At 44.7% G+C, this 22,969-nt stretch overlaps 1 protein-coding gene across 3 annotated transcripts in view; it reads right to left on the bottom strand.

Annotated features, from left to right (window-relative positions):
- TNRC6A (trinucleotide repeat containing adaptor 6A) overlaps nucleotides 1–22,969 on the bottom strand; it is an 853,894-nt gene that overhangs the window by 203,300 nt on the left and 627,625 nt on the right. For all 3 annotated transcript variants that reach the window (XM_069647380.1, XM_069647382.1, XM_069647381.1), the window contains one exon: nucleotides 21,870–22,028. In XM_069647380.1, the coding sequence (XP_069503481.1) occupies nucleotides 21,870–22,028 (159 nt within the window). The remainder of the gene's footprint in view (nucleotides 1–21,869; nucleotides 22,029–22,969) is intronic.

Genomic DNA, 22,969 nt, shown 5'->3' with positions numbered 1-22,969 from the left:
GTCTCCTAGGAGACCCAAATGCACTCTGATTATCGGCTGGCTGACTGTCCGGCAAGGACAGCCACCCTGCTGGGTGATTGACAGCTAGGCTGGAATGAATGGGAGAAAACTGAATAAAAGGCGAGTCTTTTGGCTTGAAAGGCAGTCTCGACCACTGGACGAAGGAACAGAAGAAGAACTTGAAGAGGACGCCTGCTGCAACTCCTGGACCATTGGTTTGCCTGGTGAAGCCCTGCTGCAGTGCCGAAAAGCCAAGTTTGCATCGACAGAGAAGCCCCTGCAAGGACGACTTCTCCCCTTGAGTTGGTGGGACCAATCAACTCCAAAGTAAGCCACCTGGACATCCATCTCAGAGCTGGTTGAATTTCCACAGAGTTGCTGCTGGAAACCGTAGAACCAGAGAGAAACACCAGACTCCCAGGAAGCAGGACTGACTGAGCCTGAGCCCCCTCAACGGAGTGCCGGACCCCAGACGCAAGGAAAGTCCATCTCAACAGCCAGAAACCGCGGTCTTGCTATTTGCAGTAGACGCGGGAGCTGAAACACTGAACAGCCATTGAAAGTGAAGTTTGCCGGTTGCGAGTTTTGACCGTCTCAGTGCATTGCAGGAGTCCCCTGACGTCCTCCCTCTTGTCCCCACTACTGAGGCCCGGCAACAGTGAGATCTGCAGAGCTGCACAGGAACAGGAGTCATCCGCTGCTCTTGTCTTCATTTTAAAGGTACTGTACAAAGTGTGATAGAACTTACCTCTTGCGGCAGAGTTGCTTGCATCTGCCACTACCCACAAGTCTAATCAGTTTGTGACCCTACATTTGATTCTTCTTTTCTTCAAAGACTTCTAGAACATTGTGCAGAGAATTCCTACTTACCTACAAAGAAGTGCTTCAGCTTACATAGACTTTGCCTATTGACTTTGGCTTAGCCTCTTCCACTGAAGGACTCTTATTGGGGGTGATCTGGAAGTATTTGCCTGCTTAAGAATATGTGTGGTCTCTTGTTTGTTCTAAATAATCTTTTCCTTTGACTTATTACTATATGATCCTAAATGCAACAGTGATATATTAATGTCCCCAGCACCCTAGCAATTGAAGTCACCTGAGGGTGTAGCTAGTGTCTGTGGACCATCCGCAAAGGGTATCTACTGATTTAGAGATATTAAGAGTATGTATTTCATGAAGTGCATTTGAGTGTTATTATATTGCTCCCTTCTGAAGAAGGTTTATTCTAACTGACTGATAAATTAATAATTGTTTATTCAAGAAACCTTGAGTGTAAGAGTTTATTTGAATACTTGTAACTGTAAATCTCTGTGCAACTCCACTACAGCTCACATTGACCCTCTTGAGATAAGCCTGGCTGCTCAACACGCTACCAAAACTGTGTAATACAGGCTTATACCAACGGTTGCTATACCCTTAGTCAGAGTTGTTTGTAGTGTTCCCACAGGGTACTGAATACAAACTTTGTCTAACACGTAAGCTCACTTGCCCTCGTTGGAGACTTTTCTTGGTTGCATCTGTAGAGATGCTAACAGCTTCTTTACCTCACAAGCATAATCAGCTTGGGGCCTTACTTTGATTTCTTCTTATTCTACAAAGACCTCTAAAACATTGTGCAAGACTTTTACTTACCTGCAAGAAGTGCTTCAGTTCACCTTGACTTTTGCTCACTTAACATTGGCTGGTCTGGCTGCCTTAAGGACTCTTCTCTCCTCTGCTTATTTTCGGTGTCTTCCTCTGCTTATTTGCTGTGTCTTCCTCCCATGAAGGGGTTAACTAACTTTGCATTGGGGGTTACCAAAAGTACTTAACTGCTTCGGAATATTTGTGTGATCTCTTGTTTTGTTCTAATAACCCTTTCCTTTGTCCTACTCCTGAGTCTGATTCTAAATGCAACAGTGATATATTAATGTCCCCAGCACCCTAACTATTGAAGTCGCCTGAGGGTGTAGGTAGTGTATGTGGGCCATCCCAAAAGGGTATCTACTGATTCAGAAGACTAAGAGTGTATATATTTTAAGTGTATGTGTGTGTTGCTTAACATTGCTCCCTGCTGAAAAGGCTTGCTCTGACTGACTGTTAAATTAATAATTGTTTAAATCAAGAAACCTTGTGTGTAAGAGTTTATTTGAATACTTGTCACTGTGAATCTCTGTGTAACTCCCCTACAGCTCACATGGACCCCTCTTGAGATGAGCCTGACTGCTCAACACACTACCAACCTGTGTAGTACAGACTTATACCAAAGGTTGGGTTCCTATTGCCAGGAGGTCAGGGTTGTTGTAGTGCACCCAAAGGGTACTGCATACAACCTTGCCTAACACTAACGTTGCTACAAATGTAACAGCGAACAAACCAAAAGTGAAAGCGCCCTTTGAAGTGTATTCTCAAGTATTCCAAAGTGTTCTAGTGTAAATGTCTAAAGTATTTAACGTGATTCTGGTGTAAATATAATATATATCCTTTATATAAATAGATGTGCAAGTGCTTCTTTGCTGTGCCTGTCTAAGATTCAGAGTACTTACCTACATTCCACATTTTCCTCTTAAGATAAGCCTGAGTGCTCTGCCACACTACCAATGTCCTGAGCTAGTACAGACTGATACTAAGAGTTGGGGATCTACAAACCACTGGGATAGCTTTCTCCCCTAACACTGGCTGTGGAAGGAGTTTCTTTCCACTCCTTTTAAGAGATTTATGTGGTAAAGGTGGGTCTTTTGCTTTCTATGAGGTTGGGTTATTTTATAGGTGCAGGGCCCTGTTTGTTCTAGTATCTCATAGGGCTCATGGCACTTTGATACACATATTTTCCGAGGTAGGTAAGAGGACTAATACTTTTTGTCCTACCAAAAAGGATCTTAAGTTTACCTTCTTGTTGTAGGTGGACTTTTGTTGGGCTTGGGCTTTCTCCATGCGAGTACAGACTAGATTTCGTTCATATGCTCTCGCAGTGGGGTAGCCGTTTCTGTGAGGGGAAATAGGTGCCTCTTCTATCTCTTCCCAGTGCTAGGCAGAGTTTGTATGCAGTGCCCTTTGGGACCACTACACACAACTAGGACTACAGGTGTAAGCAAACCAACCTTTGGTACAAGCTTGTACTACACAGTTTTTGGTAGCGGAGCTGAGCAGCCAGGCTCATCACAAGAGAGGAATGTGAGCAGTAATGATGTTACACAGAGGCCTACAATCACAAGTGTTCATGTAAACTCTTACACTCAAGGTTTCCTTGATAAATACTTATTAATTTATTTATCTGTCAGTTATAAAACATTCATTAGAAGGAGGCAATATAATCACACACAAATATACTTCAATACTATTACAGGGCTCAAATGGACAAGTATTTACAGTTAAACATTACATTAATTGCAGAACAAAATATGTAGTTTACGCGATTAGGTGCACCTGCACAAAACTCTACAGGTAGTACCAAAAGAGCTCAGGATTAGGATACGTGAGCACCTGGGTAAAATTGGAAGCCATGATCCGACCTTACCGCTAGCAGTACACTGGCAAAAGAATCATCAAATGGATGAGAAGACCAACATCCAATTCATTGGCTTGCAACATGTTACACTAACAAAAGGTGGAGACAAGAGTTCGAGCATTACATGAAGCGGAATCCAGAATAATTTGCTTTTTAACACTTCTGTGCTCGGCCTTAATTTGGACAATGAAATGGTATAATTTCTATAGGGACAAAGAGGAATTTATTAATCGGATTAATCGTTTGACTGATTTTTGTCATGGGAAGCATATTTTCCTACGTTTTACATATTTTGGGCGTGTTTGCTCTCCTCTTGCTAGGTTTATAGTTTTGGGGAGTGGGGGTTCTCTCTTCTAAATCCTTTTTCTGCCCCAAATAATTAGGGATGCACATGAACAATGTATGTCTATTGTACTTCTTTCCTTTGGCACACTCCCTTAATGTTTATGATTAGACTGTTCGTAATAAGTACGTTTTTGTGAATATTTTACACTACTGATTTCACACATTTAACAATGATGTTGAGTAATTAGAGGGGATATACCTTTAAGGAACTGGCTAATACAAACCAGTTACCATGACAACCAAATACCAAACATTCTTAGCAATTAACTTACTTAAGGTATACTTCTGAGTTGATGCTAAAGCAACAATGTGGACAACATTGCAACAATATATATTTTTATGTGTACCACGGCGAAAGCTGGGAACACTTAATATGAGCAGGTTTTTCAGGCTAAAACTTATGCGCGAGTCGCTGGGCTACCGGGCCGTGTGACGCTTAGCGTTGCATCACCATGGGAACCCTTTATATGGTCCCAAGATGGCGCCCGCTTCCTCTGTACGAAGCCAACGCGAAGGACTACGGGCGTTTCCCAAAGTAAGTGCTGACTAATGTTCTCGCGCACTGGCTCTTTACGTTTCCCTCTAATTGGGATTTCCATACTAGATGGTGATATAACCCGTAGGTTAGACAGACTCATACGGGCACGATTACAATGCGATCCTAAACTGTTTACTATTCAAGTAAGGACGCGATCTTAAGTCTGCACAGTGGCACTGCTCTTATCCCGATGGTCAGATGGATATATACGGGCATGTTAACAATACGATTTAAAACTTTTTGCTACTAAGTAAGGATGGAATTCTAAGGTGGCGGATTAGCATTGCTTTTTAACAACATGGGGCTTTCTATTTTTGGCATAACCTAGCAGCACGTGACTTTAAATAAGTGGGATATGTGCACCACAATGAGATGTAAACCATAACACTAGATCTAAATAATATTTTTTCTCTGCATCTATTTTTGGATATCAGAACACTCTTAACTGGGATTTGTCCCATCAAACTACTACCACATAAAAGGAATTAATGACCCCTGGTATGGGTAAGTCGTGATAATTATTACTGACACCCATTTGCATACATGTTAAAGTCTGAGACATATCGAGACTAATTCCTTATTCGTTTTTTTGTCTCTGTATGTTTGTCTCCCTTTTTCTCACCCCCCATTTTACTTTTCAATTGTATGAATTATTGGTTATTCTATTTCATGTATAATGATGCACCTTAGGATAATTTTTCATTTTTCTTTTTTGTTGTGGGACTATGATGTGCCTTGATTTCTCATGGGGGTTTTCTCCATGGAATCTGTATGTTGTAATACATGATTTTAATCATGATTTTAATAATGGTTTTATCATTATATATAGTGTATTTTTTTTTATTTGCCTTGCTTTTTATTATTTTCAGTATGACCATACTAGCCATGATTTGATAAAGGCCAGGAAAGGCCAAAACACGTGTAATCGTAACAAGGGCAATAATCTAAGATTGGATGCTTAATATTAGATGAAATTAAAACAAACCATTCTTGAACCAAAGAGTGCGCAAAGTCCTGGGTCTTTTTGTATGCTTCGACGATACATTGCATATGAGGAAATAAGGGGTTATTCCTGTCCCCAGACTATACATTTGGTTACAAATATTGAAGCTGGAATCAGAGGGAGATTAAAGTCGCCCGACAGACCAACTGTAAAACTAAGCCGATCCTACTTTCTGAGCTATTTCAGAATACTTTTCAAGTAAAGTAAAAGGCAAAGATTATTGGAACATGAAAGGTTACAATTATTCTTAGACAGTGCATATACTTTGAGTTCACCAGAAGAGTCAATTCAATTCAATAGGCTAGGCCAAAGTCAATGGACTAAAATATTGGATAGGATAAAGTAGTTCTGGTAAGTAAACGGTAAAGTCTCAAAACAAGTTCTTGGATGTAGTTTGTAAAAAGAAGAATCATATGTTGGGTCACAAGCTGATTAGGCCTGAGAGTTGCAAAGGTTTCAAGCACTTTCAAAGCGAGAGGTAAGTACTCTCAGTCTGATTTCACAGTACCTTACAAATGAAGAAAAGGATGCAGCTAGTGACTTCTGTTCCTGGCATTTCCTGCAGATCTCACTGTTCCTGTGCCTCAGTCGTGGGGACAAGAGGGCAGACGTCGGGGACTCCTGCACTGCACTGGGATTGGTCAAAAAGCTGGCACTTGCTAAACTTCAATTTCTGTGGATGTGAGTAAAGCACACAAACTGGTGTCCCTCTCCCCGGGCTCCTCCCGCACTTGCTGCCTACACCAGACACTTCGGAGCCAGAGGCGGGTTTCTCTCAGAAACCACGCCAAAGGTGTAATGAACAAAGAGACCAAACCAGGTTTGGCACAGAGAAACTCTAGAAGGACCTTTCTACAAAGACGTGGCAAAAAAAGACTCAGGCACCATTTTAGCAAAGATGGCTGGACGCCATTTTGAAAAAGATGGCTCCTGCGGTTACCTTACCAGCGCCGTGAATGGTCGCGGTAAATGCAAACCAAGGTAGTTCAAAATGAAACCACTGCCACCAGCCAGTCAATTGAGGAAAGGGTAACATAAAAAATGTTACATGGGCATTTAGACACAGGGGATACTAAGTAACCCCTCCAGCACTCTATGGTAAGATAGGGATTGCCAAGTCTAGCAAGTACAATGCTAAGTAAAGTCCATTTCACTTTACTGCTCTGGGAAATAGTAGTTGATCCCAGAGAAGGTATTTACACCTTGGGAAATCTGGAAGACTTCCTTGTGGTACTGCACTGACGGTGCTTTGTGACAATGGTAAAAGATGATGCCTAAATAGTTGGTTAGACCACATAACCAAAAAGAAACAGTGTATAAAATATTAAAATAGATGAGATTGGGAAAAAGAGTCTCACTCTCTCCAGGTTAAAAAAATCAAGTCCTCAAAATCCAGCAAAGTTGCTCGGGGTCTCTAAGGTGGAGGGAATTAGCACATTTTTGAGAATTCTCCCCAATACATAATTGTAGGAGTGTCCCCCAACTGGGTCTTACTTCCCGTGATTTGCTCTTAGCTTGTCCAGAATAAGTCTGTATTAGGTTGTTGCTTACCTAGAATAACAGTCGTTGAGTAAAGTGTAACATTAGGGTGTACTTTCCCTGTGCTATCTAAACCATTGACTCTTTGGTTCTAACTGTCCCTTTTAAGTAATACATAAGTAACTTGTAAGGCTAGGAAAGGGCTAACCTAGACTTCATTGGGAGATTGAAAAAGTATATGGGGTTCACTTACCTTGAGTTAGCTGTATGCCATCCAAAAATAAGTTACAAGAGTTACTGCTTATCTCAATCTGTATTTTACTTATCTCAAAAGAACCTGTAAATGAATATTACATCCTTAGGTTTTACTCACCTAGTATAACTGTGTTCTCAAAAAAGTAGTTGTAGGTTTTTACTGTACCTGGAATAAGTGTTCCACTAGCCACAAAAAGTATATTGTCCAGTTGACTGATTGTGTGATTTGTACGGAGAGTCACTGTACAACCGATAGAGTCTACTGCCCTTGCATTACTGAATGTAATTGTGAAAGTAACCATTGGTTTTTACTCCCCAAGAATAGGTGTGACCTATACTGAATGTTTATGGAAAGGTTTGACTTCCCTAGAACTACAGTTGGGTGTTCCAAATAAGGTTTATACTTTGGTCTGTGTACCTTCATGTATGGATTTGTGCTAATTCCCTCTACCTTAGAGAGCCCCAGCAACTTTGCTGGATTTTGAGGGCTTGATTTTTTTACCTGGAGAGAGCGAGACTCTTTCCCCACTCGCTCATGTATTTTAATGTGATTTTGTACTCGGTTTCTCTTTTGGGTGTGGAGTCTGACAAACTCCATAGACATCCTTTTTTACACACAGCACCTTCAGTACAGGGACACATGGAAGTCTTTTAGATTTCGCAAAGTTTTAAATACCTTCTCTGGTATGAACTACTGTTTCTAAGAGTAGTAAAGTGAAATTGACTTTACTTCCATTTGTAACTTTCTAGACCCAGCACACGCTATCTTACAATAGGATGCTAGAAGGGTTGCCTAGTATCCCCTTTGTCTAGCGTCTCATGTAACATTTTAATGTTGCCCTTTCCTCGAGGAATGGCTGGTGGCAGTGGTTTACTTTTAACTACTGTGGTGTGCATTTACTGCGGACTGCGTTCGCAGCTGCAGTAAAACACCCAAGGGTGCCATTTTTGTCAAAATGGGCCCAGTCTTTTTTCGCCATTACTTTGTGGAAAGGTCCTTCTTGAGATTTAATCTGTGCGCCAAATCAGGTATGGTCCCTTAGTTCATTTTGTCTTTGGCGGGATTCATGAGTGAAGCCCGCCTCTGGCTCCAGGGTGTCTGGCAGGGGCAGGAAGTGAGGCAGGTGCTCGAAACTCCCTGTGCTTAGTCTCCTAGGAGACCCAAAAGCACGCTGTGGTGAATGGCCAGCTGACTGTCCGGCAAGGACAGCCACCCTGCTGGGTGACTGACAGTTAGGCTGGAATGAATGGGAGCAAGCTGCATAAAAGGCGAGGCTTTTTGGCTTGGAAGGCAGAGTCGACCACTGGGCGAAGGAATCCAAAGAGAAATTGAAGAAGACGCCTGCTGCATCTCTGGACCGTTGGTTTGCCCAGTGAAGCCCTGCTGCTGTGCTGAAACTCCAAATTCATATCGACAGAGAAGCCCCTGCAAGGACGTCTTCTTCCTTTGAGTTGGTGGGACCAATCAACTCCAAAGTAAGCCACCAGGACATCCTCTTGGAGCTGGTTGAATTTCCACAGAGTTGCTGCTGGAAACCGACAGCCAGGGGGAGGAACACCAGATTGTGTGCGTTGCTTTTAAGCTGCCCCAGAGCTCCAGGAAGATCCTCCGGACTCCCAAGAAGCAGGACTGACCGAGCCTGAGCCCCCTCAACAGAGTGTTGGACCCCAGATACAAGGAAAGTCCACCTCGACAGCCAGGAATCACAGTGTTGCCATTTGCGGTAGTTGCGAGTATCTGAAACACCTATTGCCACGAGGTCAGGATTGTTGTAGTGCACCCAAAGGGTACTGCATACAATTCTGCCTAACATTACTTGTTAGGCAAGATTGTATGTAGTAACCCTGTGGGAGACTACAACAGCCTTGTCCTTTTGGCAATAGGTAACCCAACATTTGGTATAAGTCTATACTACACACATTGGTAGAGTGACTGAGCAGCCAGGCTCATCTCAAAAGGGGTCAATGTGAGCTGTAGGGTTGTAACAGAGTTTCACAGTGACAAGTATCCAAATAACACTTATACTCCAGGTTTCTTGATAAAAAAATTATTAATTTAACGGTCAGTTTTAAAATAAGCCTTCTTTAGAAGGGAGCAATATGCAACACATAAAATGCACTTCAAAATACACTCATTCAGTTCAGTAAAGTAAGTAGATACCCTTTTGGGATGGCACACAGAATGTCCTACAGCCTCAAGTGACTTCAATAGCGAGGACACTGGACATTACTATATCACTTATTACCCTTGAACAGTAATACCGATGTTGTGGCAAAAAGGAAAAGGTTAGGGAAGGAAACAACAGTCAACATGTTTCTAAACAGATAAGCACTTTTGAAGCCCCCAATGCAATGCAAGTTAACCCTTTGCCAGCTATACAAGTATGGTATGTATTACTTTTTGGAGGGATAGTTAAAACACAAAGTCAGAGATCAGGAGAGTCTTCAGGGAGCCAGGACAGCCAATGTCAATTGAGCAAAAGTCTAGGGGAGATGAGGCACTTATTGAAGTTAAGTAAAAAGTCTTGCACAGTGTTCGAGAGTTTTGTTGTAAAATAGATCACTGTAGTGCCACATGCTGGGAGGCTTGCAAGGGGCAAAGCTGCAAGTAACTCTGCAACAGGCAGCAAATGCAAGCCTCAACAGAGCAATCAAGCTACAGAAGAGACAAGTACCCCTTAATTCACAGTACCTTTAGGTCTGAAGAAATTGTTTCTAGCTGGCTTCTGTTTCTGTTGTAGTCTGGTAGATCCTGTTGTTCCTGGGCCTCAGTCATGGGGACAAGAGGGAGGAAGTCTGGGGACTCCTGCACTACGATTCAAAGGTCGGCGTCAGCAATGGGCAATGTGCAGATCAGCGGCACTTCGCGGTTTCTGCTTCTTGCGAATAGCAACACAGCGGTTCTTGGACACCTTGGAGACTTTCCTTGCTTCTGGGGTCCAGCACTATGTTGAGGTGGCTCAGGCTTGGTTAGCCCTCCTTACTGGGAGTCCGGAGGATCTTCCTGGAGCTCAGGTCCAACTTAAAAATGATGCACTAGATTCTGGAGTTCCTGTCCCTGTGCACTCGGTTCCTGCAGCAGAAATGGAAGTACAGCCAGCAGAGAGGGGGTTTTCAGTCCAGTCCGTCTTGGGGTCAATTGGTCCCACCAACCCAAGGAGAGAAGTTGTCCTTTGCAAGGTGTCAGTTAAGATTTTCACAGAACTGGTGAATCTTCCTGACCTGGGTCAACCCCAGAACTTTTTGCTTTATTAGTGGGATATTTTTCCTTAATACCTCAGTGAGTGGGAACCTTTTTCCACACTCACAGAATCTTACACTTTTTATGGGTGTCATTTTAATGACTCTCCATAGAGTCTTTTAAAGTTATCCTCTTTAAATTACTTATTGGCAATAAGTGCCTGTTGTTGCTGGGCTCCCCTTTTAACTTTCTTTTGCTAACCTTGAGAGAACTACAGTTCCCAAGAGTAGAAAGGATCTTTGGATCCCTTTTACATTTTATTCTGTGAAGCAAGCACACCCCGCCTTATGTGGAGTGCTGGCGAGATACAATGTATCCCCTTTCAAATTAAAACTAACATTTGTGTTACAGGGACAAGCTTACTTTCAATGGCTGGTGGCAGTGATACCTTGTATTAATTTGGTGCACCTTCACCGCAGGCTTTGTTCACAGCTGCAGTAAAGGCACCTAAGGGTGCTCATTTAACCAAAATGGCCTTGTCTTCTTTTTTCGCAATTTTAGTGTTTCTTATTGTTTCTTGTTCCTTCCCCCGACATCCAGGGCAGGAAATTCCTTTGTGTGATTTTTTATCTTCGGCGGGAGGCCCCTGGACTACCCGCCCAGGCTCCAGTCTGTCTGTGAGAGCAGAAAGTGAGGTAGGAGTCCAAAACTCCACAGCCCTTTGTCTTACGCCTTGCTTGAATGGGGACACATCCCAGTGGGGTGCTGGCTGTCCCGATTGGACAACCAGCCCGCCCTTTGTGTAAAATGCGGGGAGAGAATGCAGAGCTTGTGCTGTAGTTCCTGATAAATAATGTGAACCTGGAAGATGAAGAAAAGTCGACCACTGAACTGAAACCGAAGAGAGATGAAGGAAACGCAGCTGAAACTATTTCCAGCGAACGGAGAGCCTGCTGTGTAACCGGAGCCTGCTGTAACCCTTCCTTCCAATCGACCTGGAGATTCTGAAAATGACAACACCGACCCGAAGCCTGGTGAGACCCAGTAGACTCAAGACAACCTGCATTTTGAGCCATCCTGCGCATTGCTGCGACCTTGCGTTGTTGCAATAACCCAATACCCTGGGACTTCAAGCCATGTTGCGGTGCACAGTCTTCCGAATCGTGCTGAAACTTCGTGGGCATCCTGGTGGATCTCCAGAGAGACGAATAGAGTCCGAAAAGTCTCCTCAACAGAGTGCTGTACCTTTAAAACAACGAGAATTCAACCGCGATTTTCTGTCTTCTTCTGTGCTCCTTGAAAAGGCGCCAAATCCGCAGAACCGCATTCAGCCGCTAGGGAAACCTTGCCTAGAGCTTTCTTCATTGATCCCTGCTGCAAAGTCCCTTCTGAGGTCTTGTTTTCAGTCACCATGACAAGGAATCCACTGACCAGGTATTTGGCTGCAGACCCTGGAGTTCTCCGCTGCAAAATCATCTTCAATGCTGAGGTACTGTGTTGGCTTGGGTATGTACTTACCGTAAGCCTGTTAGGATTTCTGTGTAGCCGTGGGTTGTCTTCTGTGATGGGGAGGCCTCTCATCCAGTGCACCCAGTCCGACTGCTCGAATCTTGCTAGGTTGTCTTCTGCGAAGCCCCTGGTCTCTCCTCTAACTCTAAAGTGAAGTACTCACCTGTTTGCCCAGTTTTTCTAAGGAACTCTGACTTTCGCTACTAAAGAACCTATTCTGACACTGCCTGTTGGTCACTAGTCCTAGTGACCCGCTTCTGCCACTGAGAACACTCATGCTCCACGAATAAGGGAAAGACTTTCAAGGGATTGGGAATTCTGCCTAGAAAAGAAAATAAGTGTTTAAAAGTTACTTACAAGAGTTGGTTGGTAACTAACTTCAAGAGTGAACAGTTACAAAAGTTATTCCTGATTTTGAGTGTGTGAAGCACTATTCTTAAAAGTATGGTTAACATCTTTTCTTCCTTAGCAACTGTTTTGCCAGTCTAATAGAAAGTAGATGTGAAGGTATGTGATTAGGTTGTGCCTCTTTCCAAAAGTAAAGTGTTGGTATCACCATATTAGTCCTTTGAGGATAATTGTATGAGTGTCCGCCAACTGGGTCTTGCTTCCCCTGACTTGCAGCTAGCCTGTCCAGAATAAGTCTGCATTAGGTTGTTGCCTACGTACAATAACTGAGTCATTCAGTAATGTGTAACATTGGGTTTTACTTTCCCCTTCATTGTGAGGTTAAAAAAGTATGTGGGTTTTCCAAAAATAAGTTACAAGAGTTACTGATTATCTCCATCTGGGGTTCCCCGATTTCAAAAGCTCCTGAAATTGAATATTACATCCATAGGTTTTACTCACCTAGTATAACTGTGTGTTCTCACAAAAGTAGTTATAGGTTTTTACGGCACCTGGAATAAGTGTTCCACAAATCACAAAAAGTATGTTGTCCAGTTGACTTAAGTGATTTGTAATGCGATTCATTATAAAACTGGAAGGGTCTACTGCCCTTGCATTACTGAATGTAATTGTGAAAGTAACCATTGGATTTTACTCCCCAAAGAATAGGTGTGACCTATACTGAATGTGTATGAAAAGGTTTTGACTTTCCTAGAACTACGGTTAGGTATTTCAAATAAGGTCTATACTTGGGTCTGTGTGCCTTCAAGAATAGTGTTATGTTTTTATATTGTGATTTCATATGTGTTAGTACTTACTTAGCCCGTAGATTTATCTGGGCCTACTTGTATCTAAATAAATCATTTATTTTTTACATACAGAGTGTTTGTGTTTTTGGACCATTTGTATTACAATTTCATGTGTACTGATTCTACAGCCCCTCTCCCTCCTAAGGTAAGACTGGCTGCTCTTTCTACGCTACCATGAACTCAGGTGCTAAAAAGCCTTATACTAAGAGTGGAGTCTTCTACTAAGAGTGGAGTCTTGTACTGCCTCAGTTGAATGGTTTTACTAAGCCCTTAGTTGGACTTCAGAAAAACTCTCCTAACACAGGGCTTCTCTAGTCGAGGCAAATTCAGAGCTGCAGCACTGCAGCAGGGCTTCACTGGGCAAACCAACGGTCCAGGAGCTGCAGCAAGCTTCTCTTCCAAGTTCTTCGGATTCTTTCGTCCAATGGTAGACTCTACCTTCCTTGCAAAAGACCAACTTTTATGCAATTCTCTCCCATTCATTTGCAGCCTACCTGTCACTCACACAGCAGGGTGGCTGCCCTCCAAGGACAGCCAGCCAGCCACTTTTGGGTGCATTCCTGCAACCAAGGGGATTAAGCACAGGGAGTTGGGAACCTTCCTCGCTTCCTGCCCTATCAGACACGCTGGAGCCAGAGACGGGCTGGGCTGCACCTGTGAATCCCACCAAAGACAAAACGAACAGAGGGACCAAACCTGTTGTGGCACGCAGAGTAAATCTCAAGAAGGACCTTTCCAACAAGAAATGGGGAAACGAACGCAGCCCGCGGTAAAAACACACAATGGTAGGAAAAAGTACCACTGCAGCCAACCATTAAGGCAAACATAAAAATGCTACATGAGAAACTAGACAAAGGGGATACCAAGTAACCACTCCAGCACCCTATTGTAAGATAGGGTGTTCAGTCATATCGAGAAAAAAAAATGTCAAAAGACAATAATTTCGAAAAAATAATGTTGAAAAAAAAAAATCTAATTCTTTATTTTTTTATTTATATTTTTGTTGGGGTTTCGAGAGTAAAAAAAAGGTTAAAAAAAGGGGGCTTGAGGGGGGGGGGATCCCCCTTTTCGAATAAAAAACGTAGTGAAACATTTTTTTTTCAACATTTTTTCGAAATTATGACAACATTTTTTTATTCAATATCACTATAAACCGTAAGATAGTGTGTGCTGGGTCTAGAAAGTTACAAAATGTAAGTAAAGTCAATTTCACTTCACTGCTCTTGGAACCAGTAGCTTCACCAAGAGAAGGTATTTAAACCTTTGGGAAATATGAGAGACTTCCCTGTGCCACTGCACTGAAGGTGCTGTGTGTCACAATGTAAAGATGATGCCTATGGAGTTTGTCAGACTCCAAAGTCAAAAGAATCAGAGTTCATATTAAACAAAAATGCACGAGAGTGGGGGAAAAAGGTCTAATTTCTGAGAATTCTCCCTAACAGCGGGCTTCAGGGCTGAAGCCCACAGAAGACAGAACACACAAAGGGCTCAAACCAGTTTCAATTAACAGAGTAAAAGCCCAGAAAAAAAAAACTAAAACAGAAAATGGCGAAAAAAGAAGACGGGCCATTTTGGAAAAGATGGTCACCCATGGGTGCTGTAGTGCAGCGGAGGATTCAGCCTGTGGTAAAAATTCACACTGGTAGTAAAATTAAACCACTGCCATCAGCCATTTAAAATACGTTAGTGTAACAAAACCCCCCTCAGCACTCCACATAGGTTGGCGTGTGCTGATCCCACAAAGAGAAAGGTAAGTAAGACAGGGATCAAAGGACTCCACTCTCTGACCAGAATTCTGTTCTCCTGGCCGGCTCCTCCAGACTGACGCCAAGCAGGCGCCTTATATACTATCAACTTGTTTACTGGATACTGTCATAGCTTACCCAAAACTGTCCTTCATGCCTTACAAGGGATTCTGCAGTCTTCCTTCTTGCATGGACGATTTTCTATTTAGAATAAAGTACTTCGCATACTGCTGCCTATGCAGGAATACATTGTAGCTCCCGTTTATCATATTTGCTATATTATAAACATTTATATATAAACACACTGTCCCGCCATACTCTCCACACTTCACTCAATATACTCATATTGTATCTGGTCTAGTAATTCCGCTTAAAACCCCATTTTCCCATAATTTTACATTGTGTATATGAGCCCCAGCATGTCTGGGTGTTTTGATGGACAGCACACAGCTGCTGAGTTACCTTGTGCTCTCTGCCAGCCTTAGCAAACCCTACGGCAGTGCCTGTAGTCTATTTTTAGCACAGGCTGCATTCCTTTTGGCACAGAGCTCTTTACCATGCTTTGATGTTTTAAAACTACACAGAATAACATTTACAAGTGTATTCAACTAATGGTTATTTGCACCTTATATTTAAATACCATCTTCATTTAGTGCCTGGCCACACCGGTGTGTGATTATTTTTTTATGAAAAAAGATTTCTCAGTGCTATAGTGCTTTGAGAAGTCTAATCTTATTTTAAAGCGCTTGGAGGGTGCAGGAAGGTACTGGCCAATGCGCTAGCTCCTCCCTAACAGTAGTTCACACAAGAAAATGTAATTCAATATTAAGAGAAGTCCAAGGGACTCCTTAGTGGCCCTGCACCCAAGGCGCTGTGTGTCACTAGACAAAAAGCAGATGCCTATAAAGCTTGCCAGACTCCAAAAGAGTCAAACACAAAACTCACAGCCAGGAAACATACATTAGGGAGTGAGAAAAAGATCCTGCTCACTCAGGAGGAAAGAAATCACCAGCCCAAGTCCAGCAAAAGAGCTGGGGGTCTCTAAGGTTGAAGGAAATTAGCACAGAAATGAAAATTCTCCGTAACAGGATGCCTTGGAAAACATGTGGCCAACATTTTGTGGTGTGACGATGTTGACACCAAGTTCTTGAGATGGCCTGGAGGCGACAAATTGAAGATCTCTCTCCAGCGAGATGGGCAATTCTTTAAAAACCGTGGAAGGTGGCCTTTCAAACATTGCAGAGGAGACGAAGCAGAATAGCGTTCTGTTGGATCAGGTGGCTAGGGCCACCACCAACCTCGAACTGTAGGTCGAGGACCTTGAAAATAGATTGCGTAGGTCCAATATAAGGATAAAAGGTTTGCCAGAGTCGATACCAGACAAGGACTTCCAAGATACGATGCAGCACACCTTCAGCAACATACTTCACAACACTATGCCAGAAACAATAGGATTTGACAGAATACACAGCGTGGGACCCAAAAAAATTACCCAGGTTCAAGACCAAGGGATGTGTTGGTAGCTCTCGCCTCCTACAGTATGAAGGAAAGCATCTTAAGAGCGGCAAGACCTCTCACTGACCTGACGGTCATCGTTAACCCAATCCAGCTATATCAAGACTTGGCGCTTACGACCCTCCACAAGAGGAGACTTGCGTGGCCAGTGACGAAGGCCCTACAAGAGAAACATCTTACAGCTGGACAAATCCCTTCGGCCTGATATTTAGCCGGGAAGGGAAACGGAGATGAATTAGCACATGCGAGGAAGGCCTCTCACTACTGAGCATTGAGGATGACCAGAAGCATGAGAAAGCCGGCCCGGCGCGAAATGCCCAGTCCACTGGGTCTAATCCGTGGGAATGGTCCACAGACGGAGAGGTAGATCCAGCAGAGAATCTAAACTGACGGGCCACATAAAGTCCAGGCATAACAGCAACGGCGACAACGGTGGGTGTCACCCTCCACGGCATTGCTTAAACAAGCTGGTAACGCACTACTTACAGACTGCAATGCAAGAGTCAAAGCTAGCCTGCGTGGACACAGGCGACACAGGTTTCTTGGAATCCAATTCAAGTCACTTCGATTGCCTAACACACGGAACTTGTGAAACAATCCGTGACCCAACACACCAAGTCAGCAGCAGGGGTGGCGGGTGGGGGGGGGGGGGGTTCAAATGAACCCCGGTCACACACGTCACAGGGAGAGGTGTCCAGGAAGGGGAGGGGTCTAGTGTTTGTTAGGGTACGGTCCAGAGCTTGGGTAGGGGCTGAGGGTGTTAGGGGGCTGGGGGCTGTGAGTAGGGTTGGAATGGTAAATAAAAGGAGGGTCTTGGCTACCTCTACACATATTGTCATGGCAGAGTGGTCTATAGTCTCCCTGAATACACAAGGGCTGAACTCGCGGACGAAACGCTGGACTATCCTAGACAGATTAAGGGACATGCAAACGTCGATAGGGATCCTCCAAGAAACCCCATTTTGTCCCAAAAGACAAGAGGATGGCCCATTGGGCCTTCCCTCAACAATACTTTGTATCTAGTGGGGAAAAGAAGCGCAGGATGGCCATTCTGATTGTTCGAGAGCTGGAGTTTAGAAAACTACAGCTCAGCGGAGACCCTGATGGGTGGTATTTAGGGCTTAAAGGCACGATAAAGGAGAGTACCTACACGATACTTGCCCTATATGCTCCCAACGAGAAGCAAGACGTATTCATATTGGGAACACTGGAAAAGTTTGGTAGCTGGTGTGAGGGTCAGCGGATCATAGGGGGGGGAGATTTTACATGTGTCATGGACCCAACACTGGACAAAACGCTCCCTCCCACAGGGGCGGATCAGAAGTATAGGCAAGCACTGGGAAGGTTCTTTAGAGAACTAAGGGTTATAGAATCATGGCGTTTCTTCCACTGTGAAAGTCGTGAATACACACACTACTCGGCCGTCCACCGGGGCTATTCTAGGATAGATATGATCCTGATCTCAGCTACATTAGTCCCCCAGGTTACAAAAGTAGAGATAGGAGTGGAGTATCTCTCTGACCATGCTCCAGTGATTGTGGGGGGTCGAACTTGGGGAGGGTAGGAAGGCCAGTAAAGGAAAGCCCATGTGGAGACTTAATGAGATGTTATTGAGGGCCATAGCAATCAGGACACAAACGGAGTGCACTATTAACCACTATTTTGTAGAGAATGATAATGGCGAAACAAAGCGGGGCATGGTCTGGGATGCAGGTAAGGAAGTGGTCCGGGGAGAATTTATCTTGCTGGCAGTGACATACTATAGGGAAAGAGCCCTGATAACGCAACAGTTAGAAACGAAGGTGAAGGAAGACGAAATCCGGCACAAAGCCAGACAATCTAGGAAAATCCTGCAGGAGCTCAGAAAGATAAGGGCACAACTCGAAAATCACACTGCAGATCGGGTTGCCCAAACTTTGCTGAAGACAAAACAATCCTATTACATACATGAGGGGGAAAGCAAACTTGTTCCTGGCAGCGAAGCTTAGAAAACAGAAAACCCGCAGCTTCATAGCACGGCTAAAAGACATACAAGGAAATCTACATACTGCGGAGAATGAGAAAATGGAAATAATAGTGCAATTCCACAAAGAACTTTTACGCAGCAAAAACCTGGACCCAGAACTTCAGAAATCATACATCCAATCCACCCCTTTACCTCAGATAACAGAACAGGACAGGGTGGTCCTCGGGAGCCCGATCTCGGTACAGGAGGTCAGCAACGCAATTTCTGCACTACCATCAAACAAAGCCCCCAGCCAGGATGGCCTCGAAAATTGCTACTACAAGACCTTCTGCACACAGCTGCCGACTCCGTTGACACACCTTTACAATGCAATCAGAGAAGAGGGCTCGGTCACGGTCGATATGGGGAGATCCACGACCATACTCCCCTTAAAACCAGGGAAAGATCCTATAGAATGCTCCAGCTACCGCCCCATTGCCCTATTGAACTCAGATGAAAAGCTTGCGAACAGACTGATGAAAGTTCTACCGAACATCATAGATGACGACCAGGCGGGGGTCATCACAGAAAGACACACAACAACGTAAGGAGGGCAAAAGACATTATAGATTGGGGGACACGCACCCAACAAAAGTTTGCAGTGGCTGCTCTGGACGCCAGGCGAGGTGACAGCTTGGATCGGAATTATTTGCAACTGGTCCTAGAGGGCTTCGGCTGCGGCCAAGAATTAACCACGATGGTGCTTGCCAACTTCGGGATCCCGTCTACAAGTCTCGCAGTTAACGGGCAGAGCTCAGAACACATCAAAATACGCTGAGGCATGAGGCAGGGTTGCCCCCTTTCCCCCCTCATCTTCGCGATGGCAATGGAACTGCGCGCAATCCGAATCAGACAGGACCCGGCGACCAAGAGGGTGAAGTGTAGCCAGGAGAGCCATACAATCGCACTGTATGCGGATGACATCATGCTTTTCATGAGGGACTCAAAAGATACGATGCCCAGGGCCATGTCAACACTGAAGGACATCAAAAAAGTGTCGGGTTTTGCTATCAACTTCTCCAAATCAAAGGCAATGAACATCACAAAGAAAATGGAAGAGATCGAGACCCTGGCGAAAGCATTCCCGGTAATCTGGGAGTGAGAGTCATTGGAATACCTGGGGGTATGTCTAACAAGAGACCTAGCTAATCCGTACAAGACGAATATCGTACCCCTATGGAAGCAGCTGCAAGAGGACATGCTTAGATGGGAAAACCTAGAATTGTCATGGTGTGCCCGCATTGTGGCGGTGAAAATGACCGCCCTCCCTCGCCTTCTCCATGCGGTGAGTTCGCCGCCAGTGGCCATACCACCAGCCAGTATCACAGAACTACAAAAAGCAATATCCAAATTTATATGGCAAGGCCAGAAGCCAAGAGTGCAAAAACTATTATGTTGCGCCCCCCACTCCTGGGAGGACTGGGTGTCCCGGAGGTCGGCAGATATATAATGGCCGCAAACCATTATATACCTGCTGAGGTGGGCAAAGCAAGAAGAATTCAAGGGAGGGTGCCGAATAGAGCAGTCAGCCACGACAATCCCATTGAAGACACTACTAGGCCGTACCGCGGAGGCTCAGGAAGAGAGAGGGACACTATTAGAAGCGACCAAGCTGTCTCTAGATTGCTGGGACAAGGCCAAGTGCTGGAAACACATTTGCCGTAGAATGGGCCTCCTTACCCCACTATCACACAACCCGGATTTCGCGGATCAGGACAGGATGGACAGGCAGAGAAGCTCTGATCCTGAAGGACATGTATAGAGATGGGTCCCCCTTGCTCATCACCGACTGCCAGCAGAAACTTGGAATAGGGGAACGAGAGCAATATACATAGTTAACCATGCAGAAAGGCCTTACAGCAAAAGGGGTGGCCAGGCTCTACAAACTACTATCTAATGCACAAGCAGAGGACAATCTCCCGTACAAAACTAACTGGGAAAGTGATGTGGGGGAATCTATAACGGATGAAGAGTGGAATCAATTTTAGGCTAGAGCACATGGCTCATCCAAATGCACCACGATTAAAGAATCAGCGTATAAACGGTGCTTTAGGTGGTACATGTCTCCTCCATCGTATACACAAAATTAATAAGAACTACCCCCTTACCTGCTGGTGGAACTGTGGGGAGAGGGGAGACCTGTACCACATGTGGTGGACATACCCCAAAGCAGTGGCATATTGGAAGGAAATCCTCGGCCATATAAAGGACATTGTGGGGGTGGAGCTCCTGATGTCCCCTAAAACAATCCTGCTAGGAACAGCTGTGGAGGGCGCGTATGCAATGTCGGGGTCCAGAGCCGCCCTAATCACTCACCTACTATCAGCGGCAAGAATGACCCTGTCTCAGCCATGGAAGTGTGTCGGTGCCTGGTGGTGGGTCAAGATCTGGGAAGTGATGGTGATGGAAAAGACATGCACCCTCCGCACAGGAAAGTTCTTAAAGTTCTGGCAACCTGGAACCCATTCCATGAGCTGGTGAAAGACAGAGGCCCAATTTTTCAAGCCTCGCCTGCTCAAAATCACGCATGTTATCTAAGGCGCAAACCATGATTAAAACCAGACACACCCGAAGGCGGATGAACTCAGTACCGATGGAACTCTGGACTGTCAAAGTTGGGGTACAAGGGTGAGAGGAGGGAGCGGGTGGAGGGTAAGGGGTAAGACTAGTGAACATTAAAAATAATCGGAGGCACAGACGCATCCACCAAACTGATCAATAGATTTGTAAACTGGTTCTTATATAAGGGGTCTCATTGGGGGAAACAGTGGAGCATGTTGTAAGGTTATCTGCCTTCGACTCAAATAAAACCGTGAGTGAGCCGAATGCTGTGCATGCGTCCCAACAGTTATGTGGCCCCAGGCACTCGAGATGGAATGCTTGCGCACCTGATGAAGCCACCAACATTCGTCGGGGGAGGCAAGGCACTGAAGGTTGGTGAATTAAATTGAAAAGAAAAAGGGGGGGAAGCCAGCGCAAGCTGCCAGGTCCCTTCCCATTCGATCGGAAAAAGGGCCTGTGGTGAGGTGCCGGAGGGCTGGGCTATTGGGCAGGCCTTCCCCAAGGGACATGCGCACACGCTACACTAAATTCAAAGGAGAAGCTGACTTTCTTTGCTGCCAAAGGTTCCAGCACCATCCCCATGCCTGGGGACACCCACAAGGATGTAGGAAAGGGGACGTGATTAAATAATATGAGCAGATCTGGCAGCTGGAGGGCTCGCCAACTTGTTTACTCAAGGGGGGGCTCAGCATGAAAAGGTTTGAATACTAATGCTCAAAGCTCATTTAACTCACTCTTCTCTTGAAAGCCTGGCCTGGATTACATGACCACTGCAAGCAATCACTGAGCCAAGGGAAGCCATGTAACCCTTGCCCTACCTACCTACATGAGTCGCTTACTCCGACCAAAACGTCAGATCTAGGAAAAACATATGGTGCTAGCAGTGATGGGTGCACATTGAAATCGTCATGGCACACAGCAAAAATACAAGGTGATTGGATATTACTAGGTGTTAAAGGACTGCGTTGGCAGATTTAGAACACTAAAACGAGCTGGTAATATAACATCTGGTAGAAGGTAAACAATGTGGTACTTGAGCCAAGCCTTACCTGGTGGCCAGTTGACATTGCTGGAGCCATTAGGCGATTTGGCACTGGGCCAGCCATCCCCAACAGATCCGGGAGGGCTGGCTGGAGAATTACTGCTATTCAAGAAGTCATAGTGACCGAAGGGAGAATCTTCAAGGCGAAAACCACTAGAGATAGCACCTGCCAAAAAAAAGAATATAACATGTATTAGTGTAATACAGGCTTTTGTTATTGAACAGTTTTACAGATTCCCTGTAATGCAATTTTGGAATGGAGAAAAATTATATATCTCGACAAAAAAGTTCAGAAGCTGCAACTAGAGTCAAGCCTTGAACAACCACATCCAATTTTTATACAGGTATTGAAAAAGCGCCCATTCTTAATAATAGAGCTAGCTGGTTAATATGAACAATTTAGCAAGGTATCTATCGTCAAAGGCACACATGCACAATTTTCCAATGTTGGAGTCTTAATAATAACCTCCCATTCATTATTTCGAAGCTCAGTGCATTTTCATATGTTTAAGGATATTTATACCACGCACTACCACCACCGGAGTAGTCCCCTAGCACTCTGGCTGGTCTGAAAAGCAAGAGGGTAGTTAGTAGGATTTAGCTGGTAAAAGCTCAGGAAAGCTGTGATGCGCTGTGGTTAGCTTCAGTTCGGTTTACGGTTGGTAGTTGTATGCTGTTGTGCGAGGCTATGTGTGCTTTGTTTCGTTGTTGCAGTGTGGTGAAGTGTGTACGTTTTTTTGTGTAGTATAGGTGTGGTTGTGTTAGGTTTTAGAATTTGAGAGGTGTGAGCAAAGGGATGAGATGGTTAGTGGTGGCCATCCATCTTACCACCTATGCTATGGCCACCTGTGGTATGCGTCCCTGCTAGTGTCACGCATTGTGGGGCTTTGGGGGATGGGTGGGGGTGGTTACGGCAGGGTCTTCCACCTTCATTCTGTGTACGGGTGTCTGCAGGGCTATCTAGAGGCAGTGACTCCCGCCATTGGGCAGAGGTTGCCACATTGTCCACTTCAGCCCAAGAGTGGTGTAGGCGATGCCTAAATCCCACCCTACCCATGCCAACCGGCTGAACAACAACTCAGCAGGTCTTCCTGCACCATGGAAGGA

This window comes from Ambystoma mexicanum, chromosome 2q, assembly GCF_040938575.1.
Source record: "Ambystoma mexicanum isolate Mex_15411 chromosome 2q, UKY_AmexF1_1, whole genome shotgun sequence".
Taxonomy (NCBI): Eukaryota; Metazoa; Chordata; class Amphibia; order Caudata; family Ambystomatidae; genus Ambystoma; species Ambystoma mexicanum.
This window is presented reverse-complemented; position numbering and strand designations above follow the sequence as displayed.